Here is a 15,268-nt window from a genome sequence, read left to right on the forward strand (position 1 = left end):
AAGTCTGACACCTTTCACGAAAAAACGACGTTATGGCGATCAAAAAATTGTCGCGCTGCACCTCGGTCATTTCAAGTTTCGTGCAACCGGGTGGTAGGTTTCATCGGTGTTGCATGTTAGAAAATCGTTGTCATTCGGACACACTTGTTCCCCATTGAAAGCCTTTGACCACCTTTGACATTCTCTATTCATCGGTTACATACTTTGTGTTTATTCGTATTACTACCTACGCGTAGCGATTCGGAGGAGAACAAAATAGTGAGAAAGAAACGTATTACGATACGTGCGTGTATGTATTGCAATTTTAGTTTGATCGTCGTCGGGCAATCGATGGGAATTATGGGTTATGCACGACTCTCGTTCGACTACTGTCAAAGTTCCTGTGATTGGAAGAAAGGCGAATTTTAAACACGGAATAATGTACAGTTTGTCCGATTAAAGTGTGTTCAGCTGAACCAATGTACTATCTGGGATTCATTTAGTGCATTTGAACCCCTTCAAAGGGTTATGGGTTAATTTTAGGAAGTATGAATGTGATGATGGGATAGAAATGGTGCTACATAATGGGAAGCTGTGAACGCAAGGCTTAGTGTTGTCATCTCTGTTCAGAAGTACTTGAATGAAAAATCATTAGATACTGTAGCTAATTTGTGAATAGAAGGATTTATGAGGTCCATTTTAATGCCAGCCAAGTTAATCAATTTGTAAAGGTTATGCAGAGTGAGTTGCTCAAAGTGCGCAATATAATATGGATAAAATGATTCAGAAGAAATGTAGGAAAATAATATTGTTGTACAACATAACAGTTAGTTTTTTTCTGTTTGGTTTTTTTAATAAAATATGAACGTCACCTTTAGTTCTTTTAATGTAAAAAGTATAGCTTTTAATCCAGTGATTTGGAAACGCATTAAACGCTAGAAATAAATAAATGACTATTTTAACGTTTGTTGACCAACGATTCCTAGATAGATATACCTCTTTAGTTTGCAATCTATTCTAAAATCATGTTTTATTACATGCCAAACGGTTTCTGCAATGTAAGAGTATTATAAAATTATTGTATAGTAAAATAGAAATTGTTATTTACACACACCTGAGGCTGTTTCATACACCAATTGCATCAAATCGGCACCAAGTATTTTCAATAAAGCAGAAATAGATATTTTTCTTCAATGTATTAGATTTACATATCGTCTGCTGTATCCTCCATAGTGCGTTTCAACAACGTAAAGTACGACATTGCCGTACTTAAAACCTGTAAACACCACAATATACATAAAAAGATGCATTCTGAATGTAGAAATACTTTTTTAAATAATTTTGTGATAAACCGTTTATAAATCATTAGCTGTTTGACATTTTAGCTATACAAGTGACGAAGTTTGAACAGAAACTTCTGAGACATCCTATACTTATATTAATATATGTAGGTTTACATCTTATTAAGTATATATTTATTGCACTTTTAATGAAAACACTGGATATAATAAATAAAATAAATAGAATACTAACAAAATATAATTTTACATTCCCTAAAAGTTACAGACAAATCTGAATATTTATTTGGATTAATTGCTCACTATCGTAATTAGAGAAATTGAAAAATATATACAATTATTCGACGACAAAAGACTTATCAACAAATTTTTAACGCAAAATTTTAAACCTGTTTTCAAAGAAAATTTTTTTGAAAACTTCATAAATGTATTACTCTTTTCGACACCTACTCAATCTCACTTATATTAAAGTATAATGTATGTATACAGGGTGTTTCATAAGTTTCCATCAAATATGGGGAAAGCAGCCACAATTCTTTCATAGCTTGTATCACAGCATTATTATGAATATACAAACGAGAAATAGAAAATTGCAAATGATTACACTAGTGTACGTTCCCAAAGATACAACACAGAATCCTCGGGCAGTAAGACAGCAAGGTACTTTCGATCTCGCCAGTACAAATAGTAAATCTTTTCTCATCGTGGTTCCATACTTGTCCATTGTCAAGCTTGGCCATGGAGTTCCGTATGCACCTGCACCCACGTTCACGCTTTCGTGTATTAAACCGTCGCAACTATATGTGAACATCAACAGTTGCCCTACGCAGCTGACCAAGTGAAACACAAAAATGAAACGTTTCTCACTGTTTACATCTGCCTGGAACAAAATAGTGCTATTGTACATGACATCCACTGGTCGATACGTTCATCTTATCGTCTCTGACTAACAAGGAAGCTTTAAATTTTTTCGATTTGTGAAGCAGTGAAAAGTAAGTGACACAAATATATTTTTAACAGTTTCACATCCCTACCTTAAAAGTAAAATATTTTCATATTTGGGAACATAGTGTGGGATATAGAAAAATATATTAATTTCTAGGAAAATATTAGAACTATCAGCATAGTCTTCTAGATACAGGAAATTAACAAGTGTAGAAAACAGATGGAATTTTTACATTTATATACATCAACACAATGTAACAGTAACGAAATTGTTTTTATCCCATTTGATTTTATTAACTTTAATTGAGGTATACAAACCATAAGTACTTGACACCCATCGAGGCAAATTAACAGGCTGAAAATAAGCATTTGCCCTAATACAACTGAATTAAATACTTCTTCAAGCTTCTGGCAGTATGCAATAAGAGCTTGGTGTTGTTGAATGTAACCCTTGAACGCAACATAACATTTTTCTGTGGAAGATGATATACGTTCCTTCTGATCGTGTTCTTCCTCGCTTGTATTCGCCATATTCGTTAGTCTGTGCCGTAGTATACGGAACTGAGTAGTCGTGTGAATGTTCATCATGAACAGAAAATTATCGAAACAAAAGTAACACACGCCGACTTGATACACTGTTAACACCTGGTTCAATATAAAATGTAGAATTTAATTATTTTCTTATTTAAAATTGACTATGAGTATGCGAAGAGCTTGTTGCAGTTAATTTTCAAGGTAACGTGTTTTTAAAAATTTGTAGTCTTATCTGTTTAATAAGATGAGTATCTTCAATGATACAAAACTTATGAGTAACAGGTAAAATATAATACCTCTATAAAAAAAGCTATCTCGTAGTATGGCGTCAGAGATATTGGGGCATTAATCCACAGAGTAAAGGGAAGTATCCTGTCTGATTCGTTTTTTCCAATGTTTACTGGAATCAAATGTCATTTTCTATTAATGTCAATGTTTTATATTTGTATTAAGTGTATGTTATACTTCATAATTCGTATTTCACTTTGAAATTTCTATTTTCGATTTTCTACTTTGTATTTTCGATTTCCCATTTCCCATTTCCCATTTCTTACTTCATATTAGATCTACAATTTCGAAGATCGAAGTTCTAGTTTTAATTAGGCCACATACCTATTAAAGGGACTGCAAGATAGCAAAATACCGTCAGATGTGTGAACAAAGTAAAGAGAATAATGCAAATCGCACAAGAACGTCTGCATGCTTGCATGATTGATTTTTCGTAAGGGTCGTAGTCTATTTCTAAAGACAAAAACCTTCGTTGCAAATGTACAACTAATTTAAAGAACTTCTTCTTATGAACAAGCATGATGAAAATTTTCACTACGGACATCATCAAAGACAGAAAATTGGTCAACGCGTATAGAAGATCCTGCAAAAATCGAAATATCACTACAGAAACTACAATTCTCAATTGGGGATGGTACACAATTTTCGAAGTGCTAACGTTTTAATTAAATATAGAATGGTCTAGGTAAAAAAGAGCTTTATTCTGGAAGAAATAAAATATAAAACGATCATTTCGATATTATACTGTCATCTACATTAATTTTTGACATTAGAATTACTTTTCTCACTGTATTTTCTGATTAATTCTGTATTCTAAATGTCTGTAATTTCACCAAACTGTTTCCCTCTTCATTTTATAGAATCAGTAGTTTCAACGTATGAAGGGTTTATTGTAAATAATGATCAGAACAACAAATTTAAAACCATCATCCACTCACTGGCGTACCAAAAAAGAAGTAAATCAATGAAACTATTTCTCAGTTAAAATTAAACAAATTAGATAATTAACTCTCCACCGAGAATTTAGTTCTTCCCAAACATGGCCAACAATATGGACCTGTCATAAGTAGCTTAGATTTCTTATTACGCGTTTTCTTTAACTTAAAATTATTTTCTAAGTATACTCATTTCCCCTGAACTGAATTTTGGACATTGCCTATAGTTAATTTTATAATCGTCATCGGTCAATTCAGATTATACGACGAAACATGGAGAATAATTACAATTAGCCTTAACGCTTACACTGAAATCACTTCTCACGTAATATATATCTGTCAGTATCAGATAGATCCCAAATAGGATCAAAGAAATAGTGTAACCCAACGTAATATTCCTTCGCCGTCGTTCATCGCGATTAGCGGACATCCAAAAGCCGGAAACTTTCATGAAGAAGGCCGTCAACGCGAATGAAATGTCATCAGTCTCGTTTATAATCATCCTGAATATCGAATAACTAGACAACTGTTGGCGACATTGGTCTCGTACACGAGCATGGATTATTTCAACGCGTTAGGAACGATTCGACTTATCCCTTGGTCCCTTTGACCCTCTAACATCCCCTATTCACCAACCTTGTACTTAGCGTTTAAGGCTATTACTACTTCTAACAAGAAGCTGGAAGAGAAAGAAACTACATATTGCAACATAAATTATGCGTGCGCCAGTGTATTATAATTAATGTTCCCTTATGAAGGAACCATCCATAAGATTCATGAGTTATGCATCATTCCGCGAGTGCTGCCAAGCCCTCCCCGTGTCGCGGTAATAGCTGTGTCGCCGAGAGAATGGCGAATGCGAAACACAGAATGGAGTACGTGAATTATGATAGTAGCTTGTATAGTGACCAAGCATGTTACGATAAGTGAATGGATTCGATTACAACGTAGTTCGAGTGTATTGTGGGCTGGAAATCAATCGTGAGTACGAAGATTTAAGAGATCGATCTTGAACAGTGCCTTTTTCGATGTTAAGTGTGTACATTCTCACGGTGCATGTGGAATGGTTCTGGCGTCAGCGGGCAGTTGATTTCTGTATATGGAAAACGTACGTAACAAAGATTTAATATTCAAGTAGAACGTTACATGTCTTTTTATGTCGTTTTATATAATCATGTTATATGTATAAGGATAATTAAATATTGCTTGATATTAAAAAAAAATATAATCTAACCGGTACAATAAATTTGAATGTTTTATAGGATGTGATATGGAAAATATAATTCTTTAAATAATATTAAGATTGTACAAAATGTAGTTGAAAGGACTATTTTGTGATGTGATTAAATAAATTCGTTTCAATCGAATTATAGTTGGAATGCATAAATGTAAGTGATTTCTGATTTTCTTCTGCTTACAGTTTATGTAACACTTACAATAGAGAATTAAAAGTTTACTTAATGTATTAAATTTTAATTCCTTTCGTTGATACAATAGCATTACGTACATTGTTCTAATAAATATTGAAATAAATATTCATTCTGTAAAGCAACAGCATTATAAAATTACTTTGCAGAAAGAGAAGGAACTGTATTTATACTCACTTTCGTCTGTTTCATGTCAATTCCAAAACACCATCAACAAATATTTTTATTGCAACAGAACTACACATTCTTTAACAATTTGAAAGAATCAGTCATTGTCTGTATTCTCCATGGTGTGTTTCAACAGAGTAAAATACGAAACCGCGGTACTCAAAACCTGTAACGATTAAAATATATAAAAGAAATATTTTTTACATTTTTTCATCATAATTACACGGATAATTTATGTATACGTAATTTATTAAACGATACTTTTATCACACTTTTAACTATATAGCAGACAAAGTACAAAATTCTGTGAAACACTTATATACGTACGTAGGAATATAACTACATACTCACGTACACTGGGTGTTTCATTTAAATCTTCAAATGGAATTTTCTTTTGAACTATACGGTAATTAAAAAATGTCTCAAATGCCATTTGCTGCGTTTTATAATGACAATAATTTAGTGCATTTAATTTGTCTCGAGGTGTGTAGAAGATAAGAATTGAAGAGTTTTTCTAGAAAAGCTTGTAAATGCCAAGGATCAAAACTTTGAGGGAGAAAAGAAAAGTTACGTTAACACATTTCAGCATCATAAGCATTATTAATGAGGTCTTTGAATTGTACGTTACAAAATAATAAAAAATAATATTCTGCAATTTTAACACTTACAGTGTTTTCTAGGAAAACTCTTCAATTGAAACGCCAATTACACTAGTGTATGTTCCCAAAGAGACTTCAAAGAACCCTTGGGCTGTTAAGCAGCAAGGTACTCTGGATCTCGCGATGACAAACACTAAATCCTTCCGTATCCTGTTTCCATATTTATCCATTATGAGATTTGGCCATGGTGTTTCGTATGCTCCTCTAGCCACGTTCTGGCTTGCGTGCATTATACCGTCGCAACTGTAGGTGAACATCAACAGTTGGCCTAAGCAGCTGGCCAAGTGGAACACAAAAATGAAACGTTTCTCACTGTGTGCATCTGCCTGGAAAAAGAATGCGACCGTACTAATATCCACTGTTTGATACGATTATCTTACGGTGTTAAGTAACAAGTATTGTTAATTAACTGTCCCTTCACGATTTTGATGAATAATTGAAAATTTGAGAAATAGTGATAAATAAGGAATACACAGTTTTTTCAAGAGTGTCTCCAGAAGTAATAAGAAATCAGGAAGAATTAAACATAAAATTATAGTTTGAATAGCAAAATTTCTATATTTATCATGTTATCGAAAATGGGTTTCTTGGAAATCAAAAAATGTGGAAACTCGAGAAGAGTGTTCTTTCTAAATTCGAAAAGATTTCTTTTTTTCAAATTCTATCCATTGGTCCACAATAAATTAATAAACTAATGGAAATTGTACAGAATAATTTTCGCTGCGTTACTGAACAATTATGGTACTCAAATTATATTTTTTCATTAATAAGCAGGTTTCATACTTAATTCTATTTCATTCATTTCTAGGATTAGAAATACTGAAATTAACGTCAACATAAAAGTATAGTTTAAATATCACTAATTTATCGAGATAATATTGCAGTAAGCAAATCTATATATACGAACCATAAGTACTTGACATCCATCACAGCAAATTAACAGACTGAGAATAAGAATTTGCCCTAACGCAATCATGCTAAATACTTTTTCCAGCTTCTGGCAGTATGCAATTAGTGACTGGTGTTGTTGAATGTAACTTTTCAATGTAACATAAGATTTTTCTGTAAAAGGTGATTGGCACTTCTTCCGAGCATATTCTTCCTCATTCAGATTCTCCATGTTTGCCAGTCTGTGCTGTAGTATACGGAATTGTGTAACCGCGTGGAGGTTCATGATGAACAGGAAATTGTCGAAGCAAAAATAACACACACCGATTTGATACAGTGATAATGTCTAGATCAAAGCAAAGTAGAGAACTTCATTATTTTAAACGTATATGTGAATGCGAGTTATTTCTACCTTTATCTTTGTTCAATAAGATCAATAATATACGATTTAGATACAACAGGGAAATAGATACCTCTATAATAAAAGCTATCTCGTAGTATGGCGTTAGAGATATTGGAAAATCAATCCACATCTTAAAAGGAAGTATCCTGTCTGATTCGTTTCTTCCAATATTTTCTGGAATCACGTGTTATTTTCTATTGATAAAAATATTTCATATTTGTAATATAATTGATTTATTCAAAAATAAATATAGTGATTTAATAATAATTAATAAATTAACTGCATTTGACGAGTATACACGATGAATTCTTTATTTTTTAGATAAACATGTAATTCTTCTGTATTTTTCTTTAGTTTATCATTAAAATATACTCTAGGTGCATCCGTCCTGAGTTTAAGGAGTATACACTTCATTTTTTAATTTTATTCCACGTAAAACAATCGATTTTTCAAACTAAATTTCACATTTAACAGGTTAATCAGCTATATTGAATAATTTCTAATTTTAATTAGTCTACGTACCTAATACAGCGCCTATAACATAGCTAACTACTGTCGCGTGTGTAAACACTGCAAAAAGAACAATAAAGAACGCACAAGAACGTTTACATGTCTTCATGATCGATTTTTCGTAAGGGTCGTATTCTGATTGTGAGTTCAAAAACCTTTGTTGCAAGTATAAGATTAAATTAAAGAAATCCTTCTTATGCACAAGCAGGACAAGTATTTTCATTAATGACATGGCGACGGATAGTATGTTACACATTGTGTATAGAAGATCCTGCAAATATCGAACAATAAATATATAAATACAGAGTTCTTATTTATGATCGGTGAATATAAAATTATTCGAGCACAAAAATATTAGATATGAATGCTCCGTTTCTCTTCAGAAATACAAATAAAATACTTATATACCTTGTACTGATTTATTAGAAGAAAATTTGTAATGGAATACGAGAAAGTGCGACAAGAATAATTAGCATTAATGGCGATTCAAAGACAAACTACTAAATATCTCAATATATGGAAAAACGCACTTATACCATTTCCAAAAAGACTTATATATCAGCCAAATATAAAACTTAAAAAGAACTGACAAATCAATTTTTAACACCTGTTAAGAAACGTGCAAGTGGTTCCAAACCTTCAATTTGCAAACAATTAGAATAACCAACATGTCTTTAGCACAATTAACACTTACACCGAAATCACCTTTCGAGTAATAAAAGTCGGTGGTCTGCACGTAGACAGCGAACAAGAGCATACCAACTGAGTAAACCAAGGTGACGTTCCTCCGGCGTTGCTCGTCGCGGTCGGCGGACACCCAGACGCCAGTGATCTTCATGAAAAAGGCCGTCAACGCGAAAGAAACGTCATCGGTCTCGTTTGTAGTCATTTTGAATTACGAATAACCGAGGAGCCGTTTTTGACATGGATCTCGACCGCCAGCATCGATTATTCTAACGCCCTTAAAACGATTCCATTTATCCTCTCGTTCCTTTGACCTCCTAACATCCCCTATTCGCCTATCTTGTACTTAGTATTTACTAGTTCTAAGGAAATGATTCTAAGGTTATTACTAGTTCGAAGGAAAAGCTGAAAGGGAACGAAACTATAAATTGCAACCTAAGCTGCTCGGACGCCGGTGTATTGTAATTAGCGTTCCTCGATCGAGAAAGCCATCCATAAGATTCATGATTTATGCATAATCCCCGTGCGAATGCTATCAATCCCTCCGGTGGTCACGGTAATAGCCGTGTCACCAAGAGAATGGCGAATGCGAAACGCAGAATGAAATACGTGAATTGTGATAGTATCTTGTCAAGAGACCAAGCACGTTACTATGATTGAATGGATTCGATTATCGTATGGTCGAAGTTGATTGTCAGCTGGGAGTCAATCGTGAGTAGGGAGATTGAGTGGGTTGATTTGAAATGCAATCTTTGTCGATATCAACTCTTTGCATTGTTATTTATTTCACAACTGGATTCAACGGAACTATTATGTTTTATTTATGTTTTATTCATTTATACTGTTTATATTTTGTTCTTAATTGATTAGAGAAACGAATAAAGTGTACGCTGATTCCATGTCTGTTCAATCTGAATTTGTAAATATTAAGTGATATTTATATTTGTTAAATTCTATTTGAAATTTTTGTCACGATTCTGACACGATATTGTAGTGAGTGTTTTTTTTGCAAATGGTAAGCATATATAAAAATATTCTTAAGTACTATAAATTTTCTGTATTATATAATAGAGTATTCTAAATTGTTTCCTTAATTTCGGATTGTTCACAGGATCTTGTGAGGTTAAGGATGATAAAAATATTTCGAAGATCTAATGAATTAAAATATTATATAGAAAAGTGTTTAAATAAATTGTTTTTGGGAACTATGAAGTAAACGAGTTCTGACTTTTCTCTTGACGATTTATATAACGTATACAGTAGGGCCTTAATAATTTTTATAAATTCCATTAATATAATATATTTGTATCTGTGTTCTATATTTCTATCGCTTGCCTTAGTAGCGTGAAGTATGAAGCTGCTGTACTCCATACCTGAAAGAAGCAATGTAATTCGCGTGTGAATGTGTCAAAATTATTTGAACAAAATAAAATATAAATATTCCGCGTATTTATTAGCATATATAATTGTTTCTTCGAAAGATGAATACATTTTTTTACCAATTCACGAATTAAACTTAAAGCTTAATGCAATGATATCGTAGATCTATAAATAATATTAGTAGTATTTTGAAATGATAATGGAAAAAACAATGCCCTAAAAAAATAATTATTAGGAAAAGAACTGTTCTTTTTTTTGTTGCTTTATCTGCTACTATAGAATTCGTGTGGAGCGCTTCCATTACTATTATGCAGAAAACATATTTGCCATTGCTTTAGAAATTGATTCAAATTTCATTTTTGAACACTGAATCATGTTTTCTAACTTTTCTATCCAAGTGACAGCTAATAAAAATATGTAATTTACATCTTGACAAATAAAAAGTATATTTTCTCCATGTTACATAAGATTTTATGTTGATAGGTACTTTTACTACATTTGTTATACGATTTATATTTTGAAAGCTTTCTCAGCAGTTTAGTGTCATTTCGAAAATGGCATTAAAGGATTAATCAAAAAATGGAAAAAAGTCGTACACAACAATGGGCAATACGTTGACGGTTGAAAAGGAAATATGTATTAATTCTTTACGGTAGAAGATTTTATAAAAAAACGACATTGATAATGAGAGGACTTGATATATAAATAAGTATGTGTCACTGTGCTATCCACTCATTGTGTTCGGAGTTCGTACCTTCGTATATGTTTCAAGAGATACAGGGAAGAATCCTTTGGCCGTCAAGCAACAAGGTATTTTTGACCTCATGATAACAAATACCGCGTCTTTCCGCAGTTCTCTTCCATATTTTGTCATTGGCAAACAAGTCCACGGTGCTCTATAAACTGCCGTAGCTATCTTCACACTTTCGTGTATCAACTGGTCGCAGCTATAGGTGAACATCAACAATTGGGCGAGACAGTTAATTAGATGAAATAGGAAAATAAAACGTCTTCCAGCGTATAACTCTACCTAAACAACATTATACAATTGTACGTAAAATTCATCGCTTGCTGTGTTCAGTTCAATAAAAAATGTTGGCAGCTGTTTATCTATTAATTTTTTCGAATTAATTTTTCTCTCGAATACTGTAATTATATTGTGACAAGTCATTTTAATTCACTCATTGTTTAATCATTACTTCGTATAAAATTGACATTTTTCTTGAATTATCTTTCCAATATAGAAAAAGAATTCAAGAATTACAAAATAATTTTGTCTCCAAGCAAATAAGAATCTTTACAAATTAGCTTCTATCCTGAAATAGTAACTCCCGATTAGTTTGTACTAACCATTATCACTTGGCAACCATCGAAGCAGATTATCAGACTAAACACGAGCATCTGTCCCAACGCGAATAGATTAAACACCTTCTCAAGCTTGTTGCAATACGCGATAAGTGACTGGTGCTGTTGTACGTTACTTTTAAACGCGGCATAAGATTTCTCTGTTGATCTATAGGCATCCGAATTTTCCTGAATAGTTTCTTTCTCGTTTGTGTTTCTCATGTTCGCCAGTCTGTATTGGAGTATACGAAACTGAGTAGCCACGTGAAGATTCATAAGGCATAAGCAATTGTCGAAGCAAAAGTAACAAACACCGATCTGATAGAGAGCTAACGCCTGTTACGATGTAAAAATTAGACTCAATGTTAATCGCGTTTAAAATTATATGGCTGTCACAGATTCGGTGGTACAAGTTGAAAGGTGGTGAAACTACGCGTGACAGTAAGTCGAAGAAAAAAATAAAACTTTTCAAGATCTCCAAAATGAAGCTCCAACTTGAAGAAATTTTGCTTTTTTTCGATATACTCTTTTACGTAGATTCAATTTCTTTCAGCTTGTACCATTAGATCATTAACAACCCGTATATTAATTTATATATTAACACTTTGATGGTGATACCTCTATAATAAATATTATTTCGTAATACGGTGACATGCTCAACGGCAGATCCAAGTACATCTTGAATGGAAGCATTCTGTCTGACTCATTTTTTCCCATATTTACTATAATCAAGAGTGTAACAATGTGATTTTCATTCGTGTTAGGTAATCTTTTCTCAAATTAGACAAAGCTTTACATGGGTAGCGTGTTGTAATAGATTTTATGACTTTTTGGATAATCTAATAAAGAAATATTAGAAAAGTCTCTTTGAAATAAGGTACAGAATGTTACTGATAGAAATTTTAAAAATTATTAGTACTCTTTAAAAGACAACGCAGTTATTAAATTTCTCATAAGAAATATTTGTTAAATTTTTAGCTCACGAGTGATTTAATTTAAAGATGACTCGCAATATACATATTACAAAGCGTTTTTTAAACGAAAAATTAAAAATCAAATTAAATATTAAAAACTTATTTAGTTATCAAGGCCACCGTAACGAAGAATGAAAAAATAATCTCCTACTATTTTTTCGTACATAAAAATATACACTATATAGACAACAGTGCATACAAAATATTCAATAGTTGGTTCGTAAATGTTAACACATTGCGTACCGGAAACGAGAAATCTCGTTTTTATTTAAATCTATCGTTATAATTTTGCGAACTGCCACACCATTTAAGGAAATATTCAATTTTATTAGAACTGATTATTCGTTTAATATTTATGAAATAATAAGGTATTTGAATATTTTTCATATAGTGATACATCACGAACTTATAAATTGATTTCATTGAAAAATGGGCCAGTTTTCTAAGAATTAACCGGTGCGCAATGTGTTAACCTTTTCTTAAAATACTATACAACCTTATTGAAATTAATAAAATTCATTAAAGCATTAATAACAACCCCTTTCAAGTAGGTTGAACTTTATTAAAACTAATTTTAATGAAATACCTTGCCTATAAATGTAAATTGCACCTCTTCATATTCAAGTCATCTCTATAAATTTATTGTTTCCTTAAAATTTTCCTTGAGTTACGATCAGTCAAATCATTCTAGTTTGATCTGTTTAATCGACTTACCTATCAGAGGACTTGTCACGTAACAAATTAACGTCACATGGGTGAAAAAAGTAAAAAGGCCAATGAAGATAGCACAGGTATTCTTGCACGTGTTAAGTATCGTTTTCTCGTAGTTGTCGTAAGTTGCGTTCAGAAAATGTTGTTGTAAATGCATCACTAGATTAAAAAAATCTTTTTTATGCACGAACAATACGATTACTTTGAATAAACCTATGACCACGCTCAGAATGTTGACAAGCGTATACAGTAAAGCCTGTGAAAATAAAGATAAGCAACATCTGCATTTATTACATGTATCTTTTTAATATTATTAACTCTTTGCAGCCGAAGATTCTTCGAAATATACAAAACCTTTAGCAGATGAAGCTGAATTGTATATCAATCGGTTAAAGAATAAAAAAAAGGAATCTACACGATGGCCTCTTGCTGTTCGAGTAATTCAGTCATTTCTTTGCACCTTAGTCTTTCAAATATGAAAATTTCATCTTGCCGAAATGTAGACTTGACAAGAAATTGCACACAAATTGAGGAACAAAATTACTTTTATTTCAATATTTCACATCTTGATGCATTGCACGAAGTTTAATATTAAATATCAAACTTTATGATTTTGTTGTTTCAAATTGGCGGCTGAGAGGCGTCTCCGGAGCACAAAGGGTTAGTAGAAAACGACGAACGTTTACAGTGAAAAATATTTAAGTGCAAAATATCGTCGGACTTACGCTAAAATCGCCTTTGGAATGATAGAAATCCGTCGACTGCAGGTAGACACCGTACATCATCTGTAGGATCGTGTAACACAAAGTGATGTTCCTTTTCCGTTGCTCAGTTTCATTGTCGGACGTCCAGAGTCCAACAACTTTCATGAAAAACGACGTGACGGCGATCGAAAAGTCGTCGCGCTGCGCCTCGGTCATCTCAAGTTTCATGCAACCGAGTGGTAGGTTTCATCGGTGTTGCATGCTGGAAAATCGTTGCCATTCGGACACACTTATTCCCCATTGAAAGGCTTTGACTCACCTTTGACATTCTGTAGTCATCGGTCACATACTTTGTGTTTATTCTTATTACTACCTACGCGTGGCGATTCGAAAGAGAACAAAAAAGGTAGAAAGAAACGTATTGCGATACATGCGTGGATGTATTGTAATTGCAGCTTGATCGTCGTCGGGCAATCGATGGGGTTCATGGGTTATGCACGACACTCGTTCGACTACTGTCAAACCCCCTGTGAATCTTGATCTTGACTTGCAGCTGTGTGACTGGAAGAAAGGCGAATGTAAATCTTGGAATAATGTACAGTCTGTCCAAATAAAGTGTGTTCAGTTTGACTAATGTACTATGTGGGATTTCTTTATTGCATTTTAAATATTCTATTAATCAAATAAGCAATCTTAAATACTCGAATAGTGCAGGGTGATTGTAGTGTTAATTTGTGAAAATGACAATATGTGCTTGTCGTGATGTAAGTTGATTTTGTATTATTGATCAGAAATATACAAAACAATGAATACTTTAATAGTACTAAGCAACTATTTTGCTACGATACCCTTTCCGTTTATATATATGATTAAATTGTGATGTGTAAGTAGTATAATATAGTTTTTTCATGATCTAATAATAGGTCACCGGATGTCGGACAATTTGAATAACTGACTGTACCTAGTAATTTGGGCCATCAACAGCAGGTTACAATCACTCTGGACGAAACGAAATATTTGCTACCCCAACAGTTTTGTACATATGGTACCGTAATTATTAGGCACGAGTAACATATGACCAGTTGTGGAACCAACTATATTGCAAACAGTAACAAAATCTAATGACACATATTTCAAATTCTCTACAATAATGAGTTTAGCCTTACAGAAACGAAACTCTAGCTTTATAAAATAATATACTAGACTGTGTTGTTTTATAATTGTTAATTTATTACATTATGCTTTTTGTTTTACTTTGTTTCTTAATGAATGATTACAATCTGCTGTTTTCTAATTTTTATGTTAATAAAAATAGTAATTTTTATATTAATACTGCTGTTATAAAATTTTATAAAAAGATTTGAATAATCTGCTGTAATTATTGTCGAATATTACAGTATATTTGTAAGGCCATTTTTTGTGAATAGAGTTGTAAAT

General features: G+C 32.6%; 3 protein-coding genes across 3 annotated transcripts in view; 1 reads left to right on the forward strand and 2 right to left on the reverse strand.

The window, feature by feature from the left end:
- Positions 1 to 15,268, forward strand: part of LOC116432296 (nicotinamide mononucleotide adenylyltransferase) — a 98,247-nt gene that overhangs the window by 82,280 nt on the left and 699 nt on the right. The window lies entirely within an intron of this gene.
- Positions 883 to 3,350, reverse strand: LOC116432272 (odorant receptor 13a-like). The gene is made up of 5 exons (XM_076373487.1): positions 3,053 to 3,350; positions 2,541 to 2,867; positions 1,882 to 2,157; positions 1,094 to 1,255; positions 883 to 1,030 (listed from the first exon to the last, which is right to left on the reverse strand). Exons 2-4 carry the CDS (start codon positions 2,808 to 2,810, stop codon positions 1,184 to 1,186), a joined length of 618 nt encoding a protein of 205 aa, XP_076229602.1. The 5' UTR covers positions 2,811 to 2,867; positions 3,053 to 3,350; the 3' UTR covers positions 883 to 1,030; positions 1,094 to 1,183.
- Positions 3,047 to 14,918, reverse strand: LOC116432270 (uncharacterized). Its single transcript, XM_076373342.1, has 13 exons — positions 13,853 to 14,918; positions 13,131 to 13,383; positions 12,061 to 12,164; positions 11,449 to 11,778; positions 10,853 to 11,128; positions 10,054 to 10,091; positions 8,729 to 8,924; positions 8,047 to 8,305; positions 7,595 to 7,698; positions 7,141 to 7,467; positions 6,284 to 6,559; positions 5,584 to 6,010; positions 3,047 to 3,156 (listed from the first exon to the last, which is right to left on the reverse strand). Exons 1-12 carry the CDS (start codon positions 14,057 to 14,059, stop codon positions 5,849 to 5,851), a joined length of 2,532 nt encoding a protein of 843 aa, XP_076229457.1. The 5' UTR covers positions 14,060 to 14,918; the 3' UTR covers positions 3,047 to 3,156; positions 5,584 to 5,848.

The sequence above is a fragment of the Nomia melanderi genome, chromosome 13 (genome assembly GCF_051020985.1).
Source record: "Nomia melanderi isolate GNS246 chromosome 13, iyNomMela1, whole genome shotgun sequence".
Taxonomy (NCBI): Eukaryota; Metazoa; Arthropoda; class Insecta; order Hymenoptera; family Halictidae; genus Nomia; species Nomia melanderi.